Source organism: Ovis canadensis, chromosome 22 (assembly GCF_042477335.2).
Source record: "Ovis canadensis isolate MfBH-ARS-UI-01 breed Bighorn chromosome 22, ARS-UI_OviCan_v2, whole genome shotgun sequence".
NCBI classification, from domain to species: Eukaryota; Metazoa; Chordata; class Mammalia; order Artiodactyla; family Bovidae; genus Ovis; species Ovis canadensis.
The window spans coordinates 37,809,320-37,832,518 of record NC_091266.1 but is presented as its reverse complement, the minus strand read 5'-3'; the positions used below and the strand labels follow the sequence as shown (position 1 = coordinate 37,832,518).

General features: G+C 51.4%; 2 protein-coding genes across 8 annotated transcripts in view; one reads left to right on the top strand and one right to left on the bottom strand.

The window, feature by feature from the left end:
• The window catches only part of FBXW4 (F-box and WD repeat domain containing 4), an 88,376-nt gene extending 70,880 nt beyond the window's left edge, over positions 1 to 17,496 (top strand). For 2 of the 5 annotated variants that reach the window (XR_011252037.1, XM_069566926.1), the window contains 4 exons: positions 6,335 to 6,400; positions 15,800 to 15,940; positions 16,445 to 16,586; positions 16,777 to 17,496. Coding sequence is in view for 4 of the 5 variants with exons in the window: in XM_069566926.1 (XP_069423027.1) it covers positions 6,335 to 6,400; positions 15,800 to 15,940; positions 16,445 to 16,586; positions 16,777 to 16,896 (469 nt within the window). In the remaining variant the exon portion in view is untranslated. The remainder of the gene's footprint in view (positions 1 to 6,334; positions 6,401 to 15,799; positions 15,941 to 16,444; positions 16,587 to 16,776) is intronic. The other 3 variants (XM_069566928.1, XM_069566929.1, XM_069566927.1) reach the window with 3 other exon arrangements.
• DPCD (deleted in primary ciliary dyskinesia homolog (mouse)) overlaps positions 11,516 to 23,199 on the bottom strand; it is a 29,256-nt gene continuing 17,572 nt past the window's right edge. Inside the window, exons 5-7 of one of the 3 annotated variants that reach the window (XM_069566952.1) lie at positions 18,846 to 18,948; positions 18,171 to 18,305; positions 11,516 to 14,148 (exon numbers count right to left, since the gene is read on the bottom strand). In XM_069566952.1, coding sequence (XP_069423053.1) covers positions 18,201 to 18,305; positions 18,846 to 18,948 — 208 coding nt within the window. In that variant the 3' untranslated portion in view covers positions 11,516 to 14,148; positions 18,171 to 18,200. Of the gene's footprint in view, positions 14,149 to 17,999; positions 18,306 to 18,845; positions 18,949 to 23,199 lie in introns of those variants that run through there. The other 2 variants (XM_069566951.1, XM_069566950.1) reach the window with 2 other exon arrangements.

Below are 23,199 nucleotides of genomic sequence, written 5' to 3'. Positions count from 1 at the left end.
TTTCTGCAATTGGGTTGTGTGAGTTCTTTATGTATTTTGGATATTAGCCCCTTGTTGCATATATGCTTTACAAATACTTTCTCCTATTCAGTAGGTTGCCTTTTCATTTTGTTGATGATTTTCTTTGTTTTGAGGAAGTCTCTTAGCTTGATGTGCTCCCACTTGTTTATTTTTGCTTTTGTTGCTTTTGTTTTGAAGTCAGATACAAAAAAAATCATTGCCAAGAGTGGTGTCAAGGTGCTTACTACTATGTTTTCTTTTAGGAGTTTTATGGTTTCAGGTCTTACATTCAAGTCTTTAATCCATTTTGAGTTAATTTTTGTGTACAGTATAAGATAGTTGTTTCATTCTCTTGCAAGTGGCTCTCCAATTTTCTCAACACTGTTTATTGAAGAGACTGACCTTTCTCCCATTGTGTATGCTTCCCTCTTTTGTAATTAAAAATCATGTTTTATTATTCGTTAGTTTGATCAACAAAGTTGTGTTTAACTTCCCCACTCAAGCTGTTTTAAAATAGTTCCATTAATGCTGCTCGTACCCTACTCTTTTTTTTTTCTTATAAAACATCTTGTTTATATTCTTTGGGAATATCATTTTAAACGTCTGTTTAATATTCCATTAAGTAGATAGACCAGCATTTATTCAACATATTTTTGGTCTTGACCCCTTGAAGACAAGGCACATCCTTCTTTCCCTGTTAATCCATTTTGGTTCAATCACCCGTGAAGTTGGCTAACCTTCTTTTGAGTTTTTGTTTTCTGTCTGCGCCATCTCTTTGAGGTAATGGTATGCCAGATGCTATGTGAAATGGACCTTCTTTTCATTTGCCTTAAACTTTACTCATTCAAGTTTCAGAGAGGCGTCTTGGTCTTGTTATCCTTTAGTTTGGTGAACGAAGTTGTGTTTACCTTTTCCTCTGTGGTTAAGCTTTAGTTCTGGGCACTCCCTCCCCAGCCTTTACAGGCAGGCACTGCTATAGATGGTAGGCCTCATGTTGTACTTCTGACCCCATCACTGATGGGACTCTCAGCCTTCTGGTCTATAGAGCATTCAGGTGTATGTACCCCTACTGCAAGGTGGATGTTTGCTGATGAGAACAAGATTTCTTTGTCTCTCTTTTTTGTTCCCTCCTAAATACATCTATTTCCCTTCCCCTGGGGTGTCCTGTTGACTGGATCTTGGGATCTGGCTGCCTCACCCTTCGCCTGCCCAGGACTATGTCTGTCCTCTTCCTGGCTTCTGTTGGCCTCCTGTCCCCACTCCGCTGGTCCCTCCCTCACAGTGCTGTCGCTGCACTTCTGCTTCTGGCCCAGCCTCACCCGATGAGTTTGTGTGACCTTCGCACTGCATTCATGCTTTGGGACTTAGCCGCTATAATGATGTCCATGGCGCAGGTTAGCAGATGGCGGCAGCAGCAATGAGACCTGACATGTTCTAATGACTCCCCTCTTCCCACCCTTGCTGGCCGAGCTGATGGAGGGGCAGGGGTTTCCTTGAGGCGTTTTAGGAGGGGGCCAGGGGAAATCGGGGGGCACCCAGGTGCCGATGAAGCCTGTGACCTTTGCTGCTATAATATCAGTGTTTCACAAGCAGGGCGGTTCGGGAGCCCACTTGCAGCCCATCAAAAATTGATTTAATTGCAATTTTTCCTCCAATTAGGAGCACTGGAGCCTGACTAATTGGAGTAATAGAGAGTAATAAGGCTCAGATAAAAAGCCTTCCTCGGCGGCCTTTGTATCTCGTGTCAGTGCCTGTCAGAGGTCAGAGAGCTTGCATATTCTATTAGGCAGCCCGGCCTTCATTTGTACAAATTAGTTTACCCAACAGTAATTAAAATGCCAATGCGGGTTGAAGAGAACTGAATACACTTGATGGGCATGTTGGTGAATGATGTGACAGCTCTGGTGGCCTCCCTTGCCAAAGTGTGTCAGCCCAGCGCAGGGGCGGCTGGGGCCTGGGCCAGCTGGGCAGCTCCAGGCCAGCCACGGGGCACAGCTGCCGAGCACACCCTTCTGCTGCCCCTCCTCGGAGCCCCTCCGTCTCTCCTTTCTTCTCCCAGGTGGAGTCATTTGTTCACTTGTCCATTCGTTCATTCAGTAAGCATTTGAGTTGTCAGTATGTGGCAGGCATTATCCTAGGTGCTGGGGAAAGAACTTAGGGGCACAGGGTGTAAACTCACTTGGGCTCTGGAATTAAGACTAACTGGGTTCAGATTCTGGCCCCACTGATCGCTCCATGTGTGAGCGAGGTCAAGTCTGTCACTTCTCGGTGTCTCAGTGTCCTCGTCTCTCAGGCCAGGAGCAGGCAGAGTGGTGCTTTGGAGGCTTTGTTTGCGGACTCAGGCACACAGCAAACGCTCAGTCACTTCCTAGGGCAGTGAAGAGCGGCCAGACTAAGGCAGAGGCAGCACCCTGCCTGCACCCGACTGATTTTCCTTCATACTTTCCTCTCCTCTCTTCTGTATTTTGTTATTTTCTATTCCTCAACTTGACTACCAGAACTCCCAACTCTCTTGGTCTCTCTGATGTGAGGGCTCTTATGTCTTCTTCTTGGGCCTATGGATGATCTCTGTGAGGCCAGGTTTTCCTAAGTTGGGACCAGGGGGCCAGTAAGGTAGCTTGGGCATCTGGGCAGGGTGCGACTTTATAGAGTGGATGAGAAATTGTAGAAGGCTAGCTTCTGATAAGGACTTTCTGGTCCAAAAAGAGAAGAGTTTGTGGAGTCAGAATGACTTTTAGACCCTCAGGGTGAGAGAGTATATGCATTTGTGTAAGAGCATGTGTGTGCTGACATTTTTAGGTATTGCTGGTTATTGTTATTGTTCAGTTGCTAAGCTGTGTCTGCCTCTTTGTGACCCCATGGACTGTAGCATGCCAGGCTTCCCTGTCCTTCACTGTCTCCTGGAGTTTTCTCAGATTCATGTCCATTGAGTTGGTGATGCTACCTAACCATGTTATCCTCTGCCGACCTCTTCTCCTTTTGCTTTCAATCTTTCCCAGCGTTCTTTTCTATTGAGTTGGCTCTTCACATCAGGTGGCCAAAGTATTGGAGCTTCAGAATCAGTCCTTCCAATGAATATTCAGGATTGATTTCCTTTAAGATTGACTGGTTTGATCTCCTTGCAGTCCAAGGGACTCCCAACAGTTTTCTCCAGCACCACAATTCAAAGGCATCAATTCTTTGGCACTCAGCCATATGGTCCAACTCTTAAATCCATACATGACTACTGGAAAAACCACAGCTTTGACTATATGAACCTTTGTTGGCAAAGCGATGTCTTTGCTTTTTAACACGCCGTCTAGGTTTGTCATAGCTTTCCTTCCAAGGTGCAAGCATCTTCTAATTTCATGGCTACAATCACTGTCTGCAGTGATTTTGGAGTCCGAGAAAATAAAATCTGTCACTGTTTCCACTTTTTCTCCATCTATTTGCCATGAACTGATGGGACCAGATGCCATGAACTTAGTCTTTTGAATGTTGAGTTTTAAGCCAGCTTTTTCACTGTCCTCTTTTACCCTCATCAAGAAGCTCTTTAGTTCTTCACTTTCTGCCATTAGAGTGGTATCATCTGCATATCTGAGGTTGTTGGTATTTTTGCAGGCAATCTTGATTCCAGCTTGTGAGTCATCCAGCCTGGCATTTTGCATTATGTACTCTGCATATAATGTAATAAACAGAGTGACAATATATAGCCTTGTCATGCTCCTTTCTTCTCATCTGTTATCTGGTTGTGCTTCACTGTACAACTTCACTGTACCAACACTGTGTCATGTGTTATTCAGGTCTGAGCTTGGAGATCTGGGAATTAGTCCTCTAAGAAGCAGAGGGACCCCCTTCACAGCTCCTATGACTAGCTTCCTCTGCTGTGTTGGCTGTAGACTCTGGAAGGCCCTTTCAGTTGAAGTCTGTGGATTTGTTCTGGGCATCTCTTTGGCACCACACACTGTGCTGGTCGCTAGAATACACGCGAGCCACCAGACAGCCCTGATCTCAAAACAAAGTAGGAAGCCAGCCCCTCAAATGCCGTTTGTCTCATGCAGGCGAGGTCAGGGTGTGGCTGGACTCAAGAGGAAGGCCTGTCAGGCTGCTGAGCAGCCAGCAGGTCCTGCTTCTGCCTGTTGAGTAGGGCTGGCCGTCCCTGTCCCTCGGGGGGCTGACAGTCCCTGTGGTTTGGATGTGAATCTTGGTGAACGTTCCAAGCAGGACCTGGCTCCAAATCTGCTTAACTGCTGCTTACATGGTTGTTTTTGTTTTGTTTTGACTGAGTGTTAAATTTGATTAAACTCTTAGGCCCTCATAAATGCCAGAGGGACTCTCTACTCTCCCTCCTCTATCTCCTTCCTGCTTTACATGGTTAAGCAAGGGAAAAGGGCAGCTTTTGGAAAGAAATGTTCACAGTTGTTATATCCAGGCAGTTAAGAAAGGTCCTTATGGACATGAAGGTGAGAGGCATTCCTCCTGGAGGCAAAAGGTGAGGGTCAGGGGTGGGTGGGCAGGAATAGAGGACAGGAATCCAGGGGCAGGGGTTCCCATCGCTGCTGGGAAGTCAGAGCTGTGGAGGCGCCTCCTCTCCTTCTCCATTGACTTACCTTGATGCTGATTTAGGCCTGTGGCCAGTCAGAGGCCTCAGGCCTCCTTAAGAGGCTGTGTGTCTGTGCTGGTGCCCCTCACCTGGCTCCCTACTTCTCAAAAGTCTGGAGAGCCCCATTGCGTGCATGAATGATTTCTAAGGGCTATTATGTTTCCAACCCAAGGTAATTAGCTTTGCCAGTTATTACTGGATTGCTCTCAAGAGAGAAATGTGGGTAGGAGAGGGAAGTGCGGATGACACCTCCTGGCTTTGTAGTTTGGGCCTTTAGTGTCCAGTGGCTGCATGCCAGGCTGGGTGTCACCTGGAGCATGACAGAGTGACTGTTTTAGAATACCATTCTAGTTTAGTGGCTCCTGGCATGCCTATAGGTTGATAGGAGGCTGGGAAGACTGAGCATGTCCCTAGAGAAGTCTTGATTTGAGGCATGGATGGTCCAAGGTGGTTTATGTGGCCTTTTTGTCTGCCTCGGGTTGAAACACAAACCCCTGCCCTGCAATTTTGATTGTAAATCAGTGGCTTGCCCAGTGCCTGCCCTAACATCTCCTCTATCAGCAGCTAGCAGGCCAACCCCCCACCAAGCCAAAGCCATCGGCTTCTCAGAGCCCCAACTGCGGAAATCCATCTCCCCACTGACATGCTTGGGATCAGAGAGCCACAGGTGCTGGGCAGGGCCAGGGCCAATAGGCTGCTGCCCCACAGTGCTAACGTGTCATTAATATGTCCAGTCTCTCCCTCCGAGCCCAGACATGTAGGGACATGGCCCCTCCCTGCCCCAGGGCTCCTAAGTGACATAACTGCTTTCAGCTCTCTTGTTCCAGTTTAGATTTTCAAGCCCAGGGTTCCTGCAGGCTCCCCCTCCCAACACCTTCCAAATCCTCTGACAAAGGAGTGGTCTGGCACATGGGTTCAAGTTCTAGTCCTAGTACTGTGGCCAGCCTGGCTCATTGAATGGATTCTTCTCACTGGGTTTGGGCCTCCATTTAAAATGAAACTGCAAATTATATATGTTGAGCTTCTTAGGGGTTTAAGAGAGGCTCTTAAGTATGAGTAGTATGGTCAGAGTATTCCTTCTCTCTTGCCTCTTGGCAATGTCTGTCATTGTCCTCTAAACTCTGACTTTCATCCCACTCCCACGGCAGTCCTGACTGCCTAGCCCTCACACTCCCTGGTCTCCCACACTCACCTTTTCATGCTATCACCTGCCTTTCATCGCTGGCCTTTTCTCACTTTGGTGCCTTTATGCCTGCTCTGTGCTTGTATCACGTTGCCATATTCCCCAGGTCTTAAAACCTTCAGTAAAGCCGCACAGCCTCCCTCACCTCTGACCAGGGCAGCAGCTTCCAGCGCCCAACAACCTGTTACAGGGAGACAATTACTCGTGTGGCATCATGAAGTTTGTGTTCATATAACTGAAGACCAGCAGGCTTGCTCTCCCTTGGCCTCAGTTGCACATTTAGAGATCCATTCTTATGGTGGGCAGAGATCACCCAACCAGGTCTGAGCAGCAAACTCAGCTGCCATTGAACCCCTGGCTCCTCTGGCCAAGCAGCTCTGGGAGGTTACAGCCATCACTCTGATTGCATATGGTTTCCCACTTCTCTGATGGCTCTCGGGCTGCTTCTCTCATCCTGGCTTAACCCCATGGTGCCCTGGAGAATGAGCACAGCGCTTCCAATTGTGTAGCCATTTCCGCCACAAGTTCTGACAAGCCAGACCTGACTCTGCTCTCCTTTTGTTTGGCAGCTCCTTTGTGACAGGGACGGCTTGTTGTGGGCACTTCTCACCCTTAAGAATCTGGGACCTCAACAGGTAAGAGATTCCTGAGCCCACCATGGCTTCCAGGGTGGGTGGAGCTGGAGCAGCTGGGAGGCCAAGGAAAGAGCTACCCAAGCCAGCCCATTTCAGTTGCCCGAGTGGTACAGGAGGAGGTTGGAAGGACCCTGCCCCACAACCCGACAGGCTCCACTGTGTCACCTTCTCACATAGGATCAATTGTTAGCTTATGGAAACTGTTGGAGTAATTTATAATAGGTACCTAATTTTATGTAGAACTTATGATAACAGTTTGGATTTATGATACTTCTTCTCTAAGAAGTGCCTGACTATGTGGCTCTAAAAAATTTTATCTATCCTCAGAGATGATTTTTCTAAAATAAAGGAATTTTGGAAGTGCCCACAGATTCCTAAGAAGAACAATAAAGAACAGTTAAAATACACCCAGGTTTTATTTACAGTTCTCTGCCTTGGCAGGCTTGACACATTCCTATCTGATTACCTGCTACTCTGTTTTTTGTTTTTTTTTTTAATTTTAAGCTTTTCATTTGAGATAATTATAGATTAATAGGAAGTTACAAAAGTAGGAAGGCAAGGTACCTGTGTAACATCTTACATAATATCAAACCTAGCAAGTTGGTAGATATAGTTGGTACAGTCTGCAGACCTTTATCTGATTATACTTATTTTGTGAGTATAAATTTCTTTGCAGTTTTATCCCATGTGTAGAATCATGTAACTACTGCCACAATAAAGATACAGAACTGTGCTGTTCCATCAGCACAAAGACCCCTCCTATACACCTTTATAGCTGCACGCATCCTCTGCCCCTCCCTCTTGCTCCTAACCCCTGGCAACCAGTTAGGTGTTCTTCATCTCTATCATTTTGTTATTTTGAAGGTATTATATAAATGAAATAATGTATGTAGTACAGATGTAATTTGTAATCTTTGGAGGTTTTCCCCTTTGTGCTGCATAATTCCCTTGAGAGTCGCAGAAGTTGCTGCATGCGTCAGTAGCGCTCTCGTCCTTCTTGCTCAGTAGTATTCCCTGGCGTGCATATACCAAAGTTTCTTTCCCCATCAATCAGCATTCCCCCAGGGAAGAGCATTTGGGCTGTTCTGTTTTTTGACTGTTGAACATTTGTGTATAGGCTTTTGTGTGGGCACACGTTCTCAGTTTTTTTAAATTACTGCCTGGGAAAACAATTGCTGGGTCATTTGGTAAGTATGTGCTTAGTTTTTTTTACCTGCCAACCTGTTTTCAGTATCTTACCACTTTATATTCTGACTCTAGTGTCTGAGAGATCTAGTTTCTGCACATTTTCAACAGCATCTGGTAGTGTCACTGTTTTTTATTTGAGTTATTTTAATGGATGTGTTATTTGTAGTTTTGATTCAAATTTCCCTAGTAGCTAATGATGTTGAACATCTTTTCATGTGCTTATTTGCCTTCCATATATTCTCTTTGGTGAAATGTCTGCTCATGTTTGCCTGTTTCTAACTAGATAGTTTGCTTTTTCACTGATGAGTTCACAGAGATAGCCATTTCTGCTGAAAGTCAGTTTTATTTAGTCACGTTGTTGGGTATGCTTGGCATCAGTACTGACCCAGGCCTGGGATGGCAGACAGGTTGGGGCAGTGAGGGTGTGTGCCACCCCGCTGTGGTCCAGCTGTATCTGGAAGGCTGAGTAACCTTTGAATGGATTCTTCTGCCTGTGGTTGCCTTGGTGGGGGTATGTTGGGGCAGAGATTAGCGGTCAGAATGGAGTTCTAAGGTACCAGCTCCTTCAACAGCATCCTCTTATGAAACCCCTAGACCTCACTAACACTAAACACTGGCCTGTATAGAACCCAGAAAGGACCCAAGTGAGAATGGGTACAAAACAGCTATGGCCTCAGTTCTCACTGGAGCCAGACAACAAATACCCCTGCACCCTCTGGCCAGCCTGAGGCAAGGCTGCCCTGGGCATTGCTTGGCTTCACCTGTCTGCCCTCTGGCTCCCAGACTCCTTTCCTTACCATTGAGGAGCCAGGCCTTACTTGAACACCTCTTCCGTCCTCAGGGAAGCTTGAGGACCAGTGGTGCGGGGACTGAGGGGGAAGATGCCCTGATGGAGGCATCCACTTTTGGTGGGAGGAAATGGATGGACAGAACGACTGTCTGTAGCTGTCTTTCCCAAAGAAGCCCAAGCAGATAATAAAGCCATGTAGAAAATAGGATTAAGGTAATAAACAGGCAGGACAGAGTTTGATCTTTCAATAATGCCAAAGCCTGACTGACAGGCCAATCTGGAAGGTGGAGCAGCATCGCAGGCAGAACTCCGGTGGCGGGGCGGTGCTCAGTGCTGGGTGGATTCTTTGCTTTTAACCTGTCACCGCTGAAACCTGAGGAGGGCCGGTATTTTCTCTTTTATGTGTGTGCTCAGCCTTGGGGGAGGAGCACTGGAGGGCAGTTTTGCTCAGAGCATGGCCCCTCCAGAGGCTGCCCTCAGGGTAGTGGTGGGGGCTGGGACACGCCTTGGAGGCATAGGCACCTGCTGGGCACCAGAGGGCCCTCCTCCATCTGTGCCTCAGCTATGGGTCCTCAGGCAGCCTCAGCTGCTTTTCGGTGTCTGAGGACCTCTTTCAAGGTCATCCTGGCTCCCTCAAGCCCTCTGTGCCTCAGGATTCCTAGAGCCTGTTCTCGCTCTGGCGGGGTGAGGAAGCGAGGTGCTAGCTGGAGCACACCGGTCTGAGAGCGGCCGTGGGCACCAAGACATTGCCTGGATGGCAGGGAGCTTGGCTGTCCCCCACTCTTCTTCCTCTCCTGCCTCTCTCTCAGAGCTGTGGACCATGGGCTGGGCCCAGCGGCAGGAGATTTCTAACCTGTGTAAACCAGATGGGAAGAAAGATAAGAGTCCTTCCCCCAGTGTGGATGTGCCAGTGTTCCTCTTTCCAAGGGTTGATGGTGTGCAGGCCATCCCTGGCCCCCAGGGGCTCTGTCTTGACCCTGCTACTCACCCGCCACTGAGGTATCCCTAGTTAGGCCCTGCGGAACTGTGCCAGAGTCATCCTGTTCCTGACCTTGAGTCTGGAGAAATGAAGGCCCACCTAGTGTTCTCTGTCTGCATTTGCTCAGGGCCCTTGGCTCTGCCCTAGGAATGGTGGTGTCTGTGTGGGGCACACCTCCTGCTGCTGGAAGACCCTGGGGTGGGTAGGGGTTCTGACTGGCCTGACATCACACACAGATCTTCTCCTGGCTCTGCCCTTACCAAGGTGCATTTGAGCTGGATCTAGCCTTGGTGCCTTGAGATGAGGCAATGGGGACGTGGGCACCAGGATGGAGAAGCCTGAGGTCTCACTCAGCTCTGGAGATTTCCGAAGGGGGCCAGCTGTAGCTCCAAGCCAGCCAGGAACTGCTGGGTAAGGAAGAAAGGAGGGGTGGGTTTTGGTGACTTGGCTCCTCCTAGGGCACTGAGGGTTTCAGTCCTTGGCTAGGTAGTGCACTGCTCAGTATGTGTGTGACTCACACCCCTGCATAATCCCACCTCATCTCCCCTTCCCCTTCTGGCCAGCATCATCCTTGGTGCCCCATGACTCCCTCCATTTCCATCCTAAAGCCCCTAAGTCTCCTCTTTCTCAACAGAGGCAGGGGCAGAGAAGCTTCTCACATATTGTGACAGACACCATGTATTTTCCCCTTGGGCTTTTGCTTTACTACCTGACCCCTGTGCCTGAAATACCCTCTCTCTGCCTACTGAAACACTGCTCATTTTTTAGCATGAATAGACCTCTACCACGAGGCACTCCCTGATCCTCCCCGCTGTGGCTGGAGATGTTGACCCTTAGAGCATTCATAGGGTCACCCTGTTGGCCAACATGTGGCCTGGAACTTATCTTGGAACCCTGGACTGAACATGGGAGATACACGTCATGGCATCCTACAGCATTGGAATGACAAAGGGTGCCCGGCTACACCCCTTTCTGTCTGCAGAAAAAACTGGGGTCCTGACTTCAGGCTGGGCCACTCTGAGGGCACCGTTAGTGCCCATCCCACCCAGGTGTGGCTTTGTCTCTGCCCCTGACCCTCCACCTGGGGCGGGGGGCCTGGTCCTCAGTCAGGGTGATTATGGGAATTGCCCCTCTTTAAGTATGTGCCTTCTCCTTTGAAAGTATTACTGACAGCTTTTTTCATTTTCTTTTTTCTTTACCTCTTTAAGGAACCCTGTAATTTCTTTCTCTTTCTTTCTTTTTTCCCCCACCCCTTTCCTTTTTCTTTCTTGTCCCCTCTGTCCCCCTGAACTCTTTGAAATTGGCTCTCTGCCTGCTGACACCAAACTGATACTTTGCGTTTCACTTCTCCTTATCCCTTTATGGCAACAGATGTTGAAATTTTGTATCCTTTTATCTGCCCGGCTGCCCCTTCCTGTAATTACGGTCCTCTTGTTAGCAGTACAAAGTGGGCTGCCTGGCTGCCTGGCCTTTGAGCCATTGTGTCCGAACACGTGTGCGCAGGCGGGTGCTGGAGCTGTGCACGCGCACACACGTGCATGTGAGGGGCCTGTGCTCGGAAAGGGCCCTTCCCGCTCACTGGGCAGGGCTGGGGCTGGCGAAGCCTTAGTGGGCTTCTCCTAGTCTCCACGGTTCTATCTGGGACCCCGGTTACAGAACTGAGGTTGCCTCCTAAAGTCTCTCTCTCTCCTCACCAGAGGGCTGGACAAGGATGGCCACTGCCGCCCCTCACCCACCTGGAGGCCCGCGGTGGTCAGCTTATTCCCTTCACATACCCACACCTCCCACCAAAGCAGGTGGCCCAGCCCTGCACCTCTGCAGTTGTTGGTCCTTCACCTGTGCCATTTCCCATCTTCTGTCCCTGCCGGCCACTCACTACAGAAATGTCCTTTTATCTGTCCCCTTAGTAAACTCCCTTTTATCTCTCTCCTTGTACCAGCCAAGCCACCCCTTGTATTGTCAATCAGGTAGATGAGACTTCTTACCCTCCATGAAGGAAGGGACCATGTCCCTCCCTGCCCAAGTCTCAGCTCACATCTCCCTGCAGTCTCCATTAGGCACAATGATTTGTGTACAGAAGGTGCTTAGTAAATGACTATTGATCAAAGAAAGCAAGAAAAGGAAGGAGAGGGTGGAAAGAAAGGAGGGCACACTGTCCTGTTTTCTCAGTGACCACGTTAGGCCCAGCTTTATTACACCTTCAGGGGAAGCAAAGATAAGGTAGACTGTCACTCTTCCATCCTTTCTTTTTAGAAGCCATTTTTTAATTTTTGTGGTTACACATACTGGGTGGGGTATCCTCACACCCAAACAGATGCAGGAATTAACACCCACAGAACCTCCAAGGACCTTTGTTCTGTCTGGTCAAAGCTATGGTTTTTCCAGTGGTCATGTATGGATGTGAGAGTTGGACTATAAAGCAAGCTGAGCACCAAAGAACTGATGCTTTTGAACTGTGGTGTTGGAGAAGACCCTTGAGAGTCCCTTGGACTGCAAGGCAATCCAACCAGTCCATCCTAAAGGAAATCAATCCTGGGTGTTCATTGGAAGGACTGTTGCTGAAGCTGAAACTCCAATACTTTGGCCACCTGATGCAAAAAACTGACTCACTGGAAACGACCCTGATGCTGGGAAAGATTGAAGGCAGGAGAAGGGGACAACAGAGGATGAGATGGTTGGGTGGCATCACCGACTGGATGGATGTGAGTTTGAGTGAACTCCGGGAGTTGGTGATGGACAGGGAGGCCTAGCGTGCTGCGATTCATGGGGTCGCAAAGAGTCAGACACGACTGAGCAACTGAACTGAACCTCCAAGGAGCAGCATCAGGAACCCAGTGTGTTAAGAGTGGCTGGAAATGGTGTGGGGGCCACGGGCATTCTTACATGTGGGTGAGGCAGGAGAGCCTGGGTATCTTACCTCAGAGTGGTCAGCACAGGAGGACTTTGTATGGGCCACAAGGAGGTGCGCGGAGGTGGGTGGGGGAGCACACAGGAGTGAAATGGGGCACCTTGCTCCCTGGCCTTCAGAGCCCCGCCTGGGGCAGAGGGCTTCCAGGGACTGCCTCCCTGTGCCCAACTCTGGCCTGGCGCTCAGGGCCTCTCCCAGACAGGGCATCTGGTCTTCAAGGCTAGCAACTACTTCCAGTCAGCTGTCCTGACAAAGATGGTGATTGGGGGGGGGGGTTGCTATTGGTGCCTTATTTAAATTTCCTCCTCCCTGTCTGGAAGTTCCTGTGGTCCCTCTTCCCTCCAGCTTCAGTGGAGCTGCCTGGGCAGCAGGGTAGGTAGGGCCCTCACCTGAGCCCCACCACCTCAAAGTCTGGGATCCAGCCACACACTGCTGTTTTTCCTACCCAGGTACTCCGGGGCTCCTCTGGGAAGCTGCAGATAGCCCAGCCTGGAGAACAGGTCTCTTCAGGCAGCCCTCTCCGGCCTGTGTCTCATTCGTCAGGCTCACAGGGGCGGCCCCATCTGTCTTTATCTTTCCCTGGGTTGAGAGAGAATTGCTGGAGTCAGGCAAAGGGGAGGCTGGGGTAGAGATCCCCACCCCCCGCCCCCCGCAGCCCTCAGTGGCTCCTGGCAGCCCTGGCTTTGTGCGCAGGAGCGCGAAGGGAAGGGACTTTTTGTCTAGTGTCTATAGTGCAGACCTGGCCCTTGCTCCTGTCTTGGCCTGAGGCTCTAAGCGGCAGCCCCTTTCCCACACAAGTTGTGCGACAGCCAAGGCTCTGCACCCCTCCCTCACGCCCCCCACAGTGAGAGGCCGAGAGGCATTCTTAACATTCTTTACAGAGAAAAGGGGTGAAACGTCTGAATTTGGGGGTCACCACGTTATACAAATTGCAATCTAATCGTTTTTACAAGAACACACTTGCAGTAAGAAAAGGAGCCCGGGAGGAGGGGCCCAGGAGATAGACAGCTTGTTTTGTCCCCCCTTCCCCCCAAAGTTTGGGGCTATTGTGGTGCTCATCTTGCTCCCCCCACCAGAGCGGTTGAGCTAGAGTTTTCTAGTTAAATTGGTCCTGTGGTGGGGGCCACGAAGGGCCCACGGTGCCATTTCTGTTTGTTTTCCCAAATCAAAGCCCCAGCAGGGCTTCTGTGGCACCGCTGGGCTGCTATTTGAAGAGACAGGGCCACTTCCCAGAGCCTGGTGTGTCAGTTTATGCTCTGAACTTAACCTCACAGGTACTGCACAACAGAGCCTGGAGGGTCCCAGGCCCGGAGGCAAAAGAAACTGTATCTTTTTATTGGCCCATTTAAAGTGTGTGTGGCCATTTCAGGGGGTCAGAGAAGTAGTGTGGCAGAAACTCTTCAGGCCCTGACCAGGCCAGGCCGGCAAGACAGGGGCTTTTGGGCCTTGTCCTGGTCTCCAGGGGGCTGGTGCTCACTCAGCCTTTGGGTCTCCCCAGAGGGTAGGGTTGGAGAAGGAAATGGCAACCCACTCCAGTATTCTTGCCTGGGGAATCCCAGGGACAGAGGAGCGTGGTGGGCTGCCGTCTGTGGGGTCACACAGAGTTGGACACGACTGAAGCAACTTAGCAGCAGCAGCAGCAGAGGGTAGGGTTATGTGTTTCTTATTGCACAGGCTGGCAAGACACTCTCCAGTGGTGGCTGAGATGCCACCCTGCCTGGGCAGGGTCCAGGTTGGCAACTCGGCGTGGGTGTGGTCATTCTGCTGCCGATCTTCTGTCCACGGGTGCCTGGCTCTCCTTCATTCTGAACCCTGGGACCAGGGGTGGGCAGGTAGAGCCATGCTGGGCTTCACGCCCCCCAATCTCCACTGCCTTTCATCTTCTATTTCAAACAGACAAACATGAAATTACTTCTATAGATTAAAGGGGAGAGCTCCTCAGTCAGTCCTGAAGGCCTCACTAATGGAGGGGGCAGGGCCCCCAAATCTGGGGGGGGGCAGAACTGTGGAGCAAAGCAGCCCAGACCCAGTGGACGACAGAGACAAGAAAGCTCAGGACCCCAGCCCCTCTGACCTGCCCAGGAGTGGTGACTCATGGCTGGCGGGCCTGCTTGGGCACTGAGGTCTGTGATCTCTAGGAGATGCTGACGTGGGGAGAAGGCTTTCTCTCTTGAGCCCTCAGCACACAGACAGGAAGAGCACTTCCCTGGGAAGGAGGCTGGGGACAGAAGTGCCAACTTAGGGCCTACCCCAACCCTGCCCTGACTGGACAGCAATAGTGCTGCTTGCTGGGGGGGCCCTCACTACCCAGTGCTCAAGGGAAAGGCAGAGTTGGGCAGAAAAGACCCTGTGGCACCTCCTTTCCTCCTTCAGGGAAGGTGGCAGCTCCACTGAGGAGAAGGGAGGTTGAGGGTCGGGGTCTGTGAGGTGGAAGGACCGGAGCTAAGGCCCATGTTCACACATGTGGCTCGTGGCTGCTTTGGTGAAACCTGGTTGGCCAAGGCTGGGCTGGTGAGACCACAAAGTCTTTCCCAACCCGAGCCAGGGCCTCTTACCTGGGTGTCCCTGTGTAGTGTCCACAGCCCAGTTTTTCCTGTCATGCCATGCAGGAGAGCCCAGCATGTCCTGAGTGAAGGTGAGGGGTTGGGCCTGGAGCATGCCCCTTTCTTCTTCATTCCCCTCATTCTGAGAAAATCACCGCTTCTACCCATCCCATAGCCACAGGGATTAGCGGGTATACTTGATGTTGAGGGGTAGTTGCTAGGGCCAGGAGGCCCCCCTAGGTGGTTGCTAGGGGTCTGGCATCAGGGCGAGGGGTCTGCCCACTGCCGCGGTCACGGAGGGAATTACACAGTCACAAAGAAATTGTTCTTCTCAGTAATCTGCTCTTGGCCACCGGGAGGGGCAGGGGGGCAGGGTAGAGCCCAGCAGGCTGGGGGCTGTGATCACAGAGGCGTGCTAGCCCCAGGCCGGGGGCCAGCCGGGCCAGGAACACCAGGGACCGGCCTGCTAAGCTGCTTTCTCAGCGATTTCTCTCCCCAGACACAAAGGTGTTTACTTGTTTTAACATCTCCTGGGACTCCCCTTCTCCCTTTGTGTGGTCTTTATCCCCAATGAGGTTTGAGCCCCAGATTACAGGCAGGAATTAAGGCATTGGACTCAGGCAGCTCAGAACTGCATGACCTGCAGGATCAAGACATATAAAGTAACCAAATGTGTGTGTGAGGGGGGCCGACCCCTTCGGCAAGGCCCATTCATCGTCCCAAGGAGGAGTGGCTGGGTGGCGGGTAGCCAGCGTGCAGGTGTGATGGAGAGGCTGCTGATGGCTGACTGAGGCATCGGCTGGGGGAGGGGCAGGGGCTGGGAACAGGGGAGAAAGCTGGAAGTCCAGGGCATCTCCTCCTCTGGCCCCCTTCCTCTGAGGGTCTTAATTCTGGCTCAGGAAGGAGCCCAGGGACTGATGTCACTTGGTTAAAAGCATGTGTGTGGGCCAAGGCAGGACAACCTCTCATCCCCTGCCTTCTCTCTTCCCAGTGGGCAGCTGATGACGCACCTGGGCAGTGACTTTCCCCCAGGGGCTGGGGTGCTGGACGTCATGTACGAGTCCCCTTCCACGCTCCTGTCCTGTGGCTACGACACCTATGTTCGCTACTGGGACCTCCGAGCCAGTGCCCGGTGAGTGTGCAGGGCAGGACAACAGGCGGTGGGAACCTCCCCCTGCCCTGGTGCCCCAGGGAGAGGGACAGAGACCCCATAGCAGGGACTGGGAGAGCAGCTGGCAAGGTCAGAGTAAGCTTAGACTCCCCACCTCGGCAGCCCTGGTCCCGTGGCCCGGGAGACTGTAGCCACCAGGCCCTGATAAGAGCCTTGGGAGCCATCAGGGTGCTGTCCTTCAGCATTCTGTCCCAGCTTTCTTGAGGCCTTCCTTGCCTCTGAAATCTGGTGACACACAGCAGCCACGTGATGCAGAAATGAGGCATAAGCCTGCCTGGTGTCAGGGACTTGGTGAGAAAGAGATCTTTACTGAGGAGGCTTTCCCCCATTAAGTGTGGTTTTAAAGGAATGTGGTGGTTTGGCATCTTTCTCCCAACCAGAATGGCTTCCTAAGGCCTCTGGGGAAGCTGGGGTGGAGGCGGAGGGCACCCCCAGACATCCCCTGCATCACCTCCTCCTGGACAGGAAGTGTGTCATGGAGTGGGAGGAGCCCCACGACAGCACCCTGTACTGCCTACAGACGGATGGGAACCACCTGCTGGCCACTGGCTCCTCCTACTATGGTGTCGTGCGACTGTGGGACCGCCGCCAAAGGGCCTGCCTCCATGTAAGTGTCCTGCGCACACAGGCAGGCCTCATGGATGCCAAGGTCTGCACTGGGAGTGGGTGTGCCTGGGGAGGGCGGGAGGAAGCCTAGAGTAGCCCCTGTCCCTTGGCACCAGGCCTGGGAATCCTGCATTCGAGCTCCCCCAGCTCCCAGTGGGGACGTTTTTGCCACTCTCATCCCTCCCCTGCAGGCCTTCCCATTGACGTCGACACCCCTCAGCAGTCCTGTGTACTGCCTGCGCTTCACCACCAGACACCTCTATGCTGCACTGTCCTACAACCTCCGTGTCCTGGACTTTCAAAACCCATGACAAAGCCAACCCAGCCTGTGGGCCAGGGAAGCCAGCTGCTCAGGGACCTCTCCTGCCTGGAGGGATCAGTGACCCCTCCTCCCCGGCCTCCCTGTGTTCCCAGATCTGTGACCACGGTGCTCAGGCACCTAAGATAAAGGCTGCTGACTCCTGGGCACTGGGGTCACCCAGGGGTGCAGTCCCTCCCAGGAACCAGTTGGAGAGATGGGACCTACTGCTTCTCAGCTGAACTCAGCTGGGCCTTGCTTCCCTGTTGGCCAGAGCAAGAATCTGGCCTGGAGAGAGAGGCCCACCCCTTCTTAAAGGCAGGCCAGCTCAGCACAAGTGTGAGGTGAGGTGCTCCAGGCTTCCCAGGTGGCCCCTTCCCTAGAAGGAGTGGGGAGGCTGCCAGTACCCTGTGGTACCAGCCTCCACATCAGTCAGACCCCACCTTTGACCAAGGTCTTCGGCTGGAGTACTACGGCCTGGTCTTGCTTTGAAACCAAGAAAGGACAAAGGCAATCCCAAAATTCTGAATTCTGAGCCAGCCCAACCTCAGACTAGCTGTTGAGACATGTTACAACGTACATTTTTGTAAAAATAAAGCTTGACTATTCACCAGTCTGGTTCCTCACTGGTTAGCAAGACCACAGGGAAAAGGAACAAGAGACTCAAACTTGGGGCTGGGCACACCAGGGAAGGGTGAGACCAGCCTCACAGCTCAGTGTCCGAAAGAGCAAAGGGTTCTTCCTCCAGGAAGGCCTCTCATCACCCCTGGCCCTGGTGGAGGAGTAGGCGTCACCTGTGGGTTATGGTGGGGGGGCCTGGAAAGGCTCCTGGCGGCTGTTGGCCTGCAGTGACCTCCACTACCCCACTCCAGTGCTCTGCAAGCCTTATGCTGACTTTACACCCAGTGTTGTAATATCCTGGGCTGCAAACAGGTTGGGGCCCTGCCCTGCTGGCGTCAGGCTTCCCTGATCCTCCTCTCCATCTAAGACCCATACCTTTATGTGGAAGGTTCTACATTGAAGGTCCAGAGGCTAGCAAAGAAGGAAACGTCCTCACCAGCCCCCTCCCTAGGGGCAGAAGCACCAGAGGAGGACCAGGGGATAGTACACACACACTGACTCAGAATTACTTTACTCAGGAGGGAAGACCACGGCCTAGGGGCTAGGAATGCCCTGAGGCCCAGTTCTTACAAAGCCTAGACAGCTCCTGGGAGAAGAGAGGCTGCCCCTGTGCCAGAAAGGCCCAAGCCCGAAGTCTCACAGGCCTACAGGAAAAGCCTCACCCACCCAGTGTCAGAAGTCAGGCTCAGGCGGCAGCTACTGAGTCTTGCAGTCCCCGTCACTGCTGTGGGCTGTCTTTACCTTCTTCAGTTCCTTCTGCAGCTCTGACTCAGCTACCAGGACCTCCTTTGGCTTCTGGTACTGAGGATGGAGCAAGGAGAAGACATGAATCAATCATATCACCCCTTTCAACACATAGCCTCCACCCAACAGACTCAGGGTCCCCCTGTCCCCTTTCTGGCCAAACCACAAGGCATGTGGGATCTTAGTTCCCCAACCAGGGATTGAATCCATGCCCCCTACATTGGAAGGCAAAGTCTTAACCACTGGCCCACCAGGGAAATCCTCCTGCTCCCTTTTATTCAAAGACGAGGGAATTGAGGCCTACAAGGTTGAATGACTTGCTTAAGGTCACGTGGGGGTAGAGGTAGGCTTTTGGACCTTTTAGAGCCCCAGTTCTGTGGATCTCACCCCTCCCCATCACCCTCTATCCAGTTCCAGCTGTGATTTTAAAATCAGTCTCCTGAGCCCTCACCCGCTCATCCCACTCTGTTGGAGAGGCCTGTTCCCTAGCAAGCATACCCCAGGAGTTGTTGGGGCTGAAACTGAGTAAGATGGAAAGTGGGCAAAAGAAGGAGCCTTTCCCTAACACAGTGGCCAAGAAGTCTGAACGAATCTTACGGAGATAATGAGAGTGGAGTTGGCGTGAGCAAAGCTCAGTGAGGATTCATCCAGAGGTAGCTGGTATCTTTCTAGGTCAGGAATGGAGAACTTCTTGTAGTACCTGTGGGGACACCAAGAGGCCGTGAGAACACCCAACATGGGGACCCCCACAGATGGGCGTCAGGCCCTTTAATGCCAAGCTTCTATACAGTCCTCCCCACCTCCCAGCCAAAGAGGAAGAAGGGAAGCCAGTTAGAAGGCCAGTATTTTAGAGCTTAGTGACCCTGGAAAGAAGAGAATGAAAGGCCTTCTGTCCAGTCATAATTCCTTGATTAGACCAGGCGTTACAGTGACTCATATTTCAAGTTTAACAATCCCAGAGGCAAGTGGAAGAAGCCTCTTGGGAAACACAACTGGGTCAGGCAAGCCCTACCTCCTCAGCACCCCAAGAAAACATATGTCTGCAAACAAGGAACAGAATAAGGACATCTAAGGCTGTCTTCCAGAGCTGGGGACTGATAGTTGGCACTTACATGGCACTTTACTGAGGCCCTCTGCTACCTCTCTCTCTTTTAGGGGTTAGACTGACTCCACTTGGAGGCCAGAGAGGGAAGTTAATCCACAAGGAGAAATCTCCCTAAGAGAAAAAGCCATGTGACTCATCACAGAAGCCAGATCTCTGAGGCTCTGGCCTACTTTGCTGACCATAAGACCCCACTCCATTTTCACATATCATACTTGGTCCCCCTCATCTGCAGGTGCCAGTCCAGAGATTAATGATCCTTTTCAATTCAGTTCAGTACAGTCACTCAGTCGTGTCTAACTCTTTGCCACCCCATGAACCGCAGCACACCAGGCCTCCCTGTCCATCACCAACTCCCGCAGTCCAGCCAAACCCATGTCCATTGAGTTGGTGATGCCATCCAGCCATCTCATCCTCTGTCGTCCCCTTCTCCTCCTGCCCTCAATCTTTCCCAGCATCAGGGCCTTTTCCAATGAGTCGGCTCTTCACATCAGGTAGCCAAAGTATTGGAGTTTCAGTTTCAACATCAGTCCTTCCAATGAACACCCAGGACTGATCTCCTTTAGGATGGACTGGTTGGATCTCCTTGCAGTCCAAGGGACTCTCAAGAGTCTTCTCCAACACCACAGTTCAAAAGCATCAATTCTTCGGTGCTCAGCTTTCTTCACAGTCCAACTCTCACATCCATACATGACCACTGGAAAAACCATAGCCTTGACTAGACAGACCTTTGTTGACAAAGTAATGTCTCTACTTTTTAATATGCTGTGTAGGTTGGTCATAACTTTCCTGCCAATGAGTAAGTATCTTTTAATTTCATGGTTGCAATCACCATCTGCAGTGATTTCGGAGCCCCCAAAAATAAAGTCAACCACTGTTTCCCCATCTATCTGCCATGAATGATCCCTTTAGTTGGGGCGGAAGGGAAACCCTGGGACTTAACTGGCAGTTTAGTGGTTAAGACTTCGTGCCTCCAATACAGGGGTGCAGGTTTGATCCCTGGTCAAGGAACTAAGATCCCACATGTGGAGCGGTGCACCCAAAATTAAACAAAAACAACCACCCAGATAGCAACATCCAACCCACAATGTCTGTAACTGGACTTTGCAGGAAATTTAACCTCCTTTACCAAAGAGGAAACTTGGGCTCAGAGAGGTGAATTATCTTGCCTGGTTTCACAGCCAGTTAGTAGGGTCAGATTAAAGTTCCCCAATCCTGGTCTTATTACATTGGAGCACAAAGAATGGCCTCCTCATCTCTAGCAACAGGCCCGTCTGGCATTTTCCTTGGTGGAAGTGTGACCTAGGCTCTGGCTGGTGGCTGCCAGACCTGTCAACCGGGCATGGCATCAGTGCTGCCACAAGGCTGTGGCCTGGGCAGAGAACACTGCAGACAGGTACACACACACACAAGTGAGGGCCTGGAGAGGGCTGGGCTTTTAATACTTCAGAGGGGCCTGGTCCTTATGGCAGCTCCCCCCAGTCCACTTCAAAAGCCCTGATGCCCTGGGGACTCAGAGTTGACATCAAGGCAGCATTTCTGCCCTGTTCTCCCTGCTGAAATCCCTTGTTCAGTGAAGACTTTCAGGGCCCCCTCTCCTCCCAGGTTCCTCACTCCCGCCAAGGTGCTGGGACCCATGGCAGGAAAAGAATGTTTACTTAAAGGCTGACAGTTCAAAAGGAGTGGGGGTTGGGGGATCCTAATGGCACCACAAGTTTGCTTTATTTTCCAAAGCTCTGCCCCAGGGAAAGGCGATCCATCTGCCTGCAGACTGGGATGGAATGTCGGCCTCATCCTCCTCCTAGCCAGCCCAGGCTGAGGGCTCTTCCTGGGGCCCTTGGTCTGGCCAGCAAAGGTGGCAGACACTGATAATAGGGAGGGAGTCAAAGGTTAAACAGCGGAGATTAGATGAACACAAAGGCTTGTTAGGAAGTGTTAACATCTTCCCTGCAAATATACACAAGCAGCAGAAGCGGGAGAGACACAGCCTGGCACACACGGCTCAGCTGAACTCAGTGGGCCTGTGTAAGGCCTCGCTGTGCAGAATGTGGTACGTCCTTAATGCCTACCTGGCTGTGCTCCTGATGGGCAGCCTTCAAGGGAGCAGGAGGCATCTACTTTCTCTCCTCAAGAAACAGCTCACACCCCCTTATCTCCATCCCTGCCTTGGGATTTGCCTTGAGAATACCATGGCCCACCTCACCAGCGCCTGGACTACAGAGGGACCCACTGGGCTTCCAGGAAAGTCCAAACGCCCAGCCTCTGGCAGCCCTAGGCAGGCAGCAAACATTTCTTAGGCGTCAACTGTGTCCCAGAGCTGTGAACTGGGGCTTTAAGGATGAAGAAGCAGCAAGGCCATATCGCTGCCTGAAATCTTGTGTTTCTGCTGAACGCTAAGCCTTTATAGTGGGGTAGTCCCTGGGCTTTTAGCTGATGTGCAACAACCCCCATTCCCACCTGCCTTCACTATCCTCGGTCTCAGCCACATGTGAGAGGTGACATTTATGAATTCTAAATCTGTGCCAGGCACTGTTCAACATGCACTGACTCCTCAGAACAATGCTCTCGGGTTGACTGCTTCTGCCATCCTCTTTTACAGAAGAGGAGACAGGCATAGGCAGGTCAGGTATCTTGTCCACGTCATAAAACTGGTGAAGGGAGATGCCCTTGTTACAGTGAGAATCCCCTCAACCTCCTGACTCCTCTATAGCTCTCCATTCTCACCTCAAAGGATCAGACCGTCTAGGTTCCAAGGATGGGGCAGAGATGGGGGGTGGTCTCCCCCAGGATTCAACCACCAGGTAGGTCTCCTGAGCACTCCCTCTAACATGGAGTGGCCTGCCTTTCTGAATGGAAAAGTGCAAAGATGTATGTGGAAGTAAGGGCTCTCAGGAAGACTCCTGGCCCCGCCCTGTGACTCTGGGCAGGCCACTTAACTCCTGGGCCTGTTTCTTCCTCCAGATTCCTTTCTCAAATAATATAGCTGCCTCAGATGAACTTTTAAGTCACTGGGAACAGAACAGGCTAACCTGGTACCTCTCTCCAACCTGTGCAAAAAGACAGCTCCTTCACTCTGTTTCAGAGATGACCTACTGCACTGCATCACTCTCTGTCTCTGCTATATTCCCTTTCCCATTCCCAGTCCCTTCCCAACCTGTTCTCCCTTGCAGTGAGCTGAGAAAGGGTGCAAGAGACCAGGCCTAGAGAGAGGGGCTCTGAAGGAAGCTGAAAGTAGAAGCAGAACGGCGTGGAGTCACGTGGGCTGGGCCCCACAGACCTCCTGTGGGTGCTCTGCACACCTGCACACAGGCTCGGCCAGAGTGGTCGAGGGAAGCCTGTAGTCAGTCTGTCCCTTAGAGTGGCTGTGTCTTCCCTTCTTGCTTAAACATCAACACTCCGGACAAACTGGTCACCACTGCCTATAATGCACATTGACATATTTAAGGCCCTCAGAAGTCCTACCAAGGAGAAACCCATTTAATTCAGTTTCCTAACATTTGACCAGAGAATTCTTTTTTCTAGAGATGCCTATTAACACTCCCAAAGAGTTAGTATTACCAATGTCAAATCAGCCAAACTCTCTTCAGGCTCCAATTTCCTCAGGCCGGCCACAGGGCTGAGTACAATATACAATTTTCTAATTCCCCAAACAATCTATGATGTACGCATGAGTATTCTGTGATAGATGAGGAAACCTTGCCCCAAAAATGCTATGATTAATACGTGGAAGAGGCCAGATTCAAGCTGACATCCTCCTACTCCACGCCCAGCTCATTCCACTTAGAGCTGCCAGCTTCTAAGGCTGAGGCTCAGAACCTTCTCTCTCTACAAGCATTCTTATTGGGAACA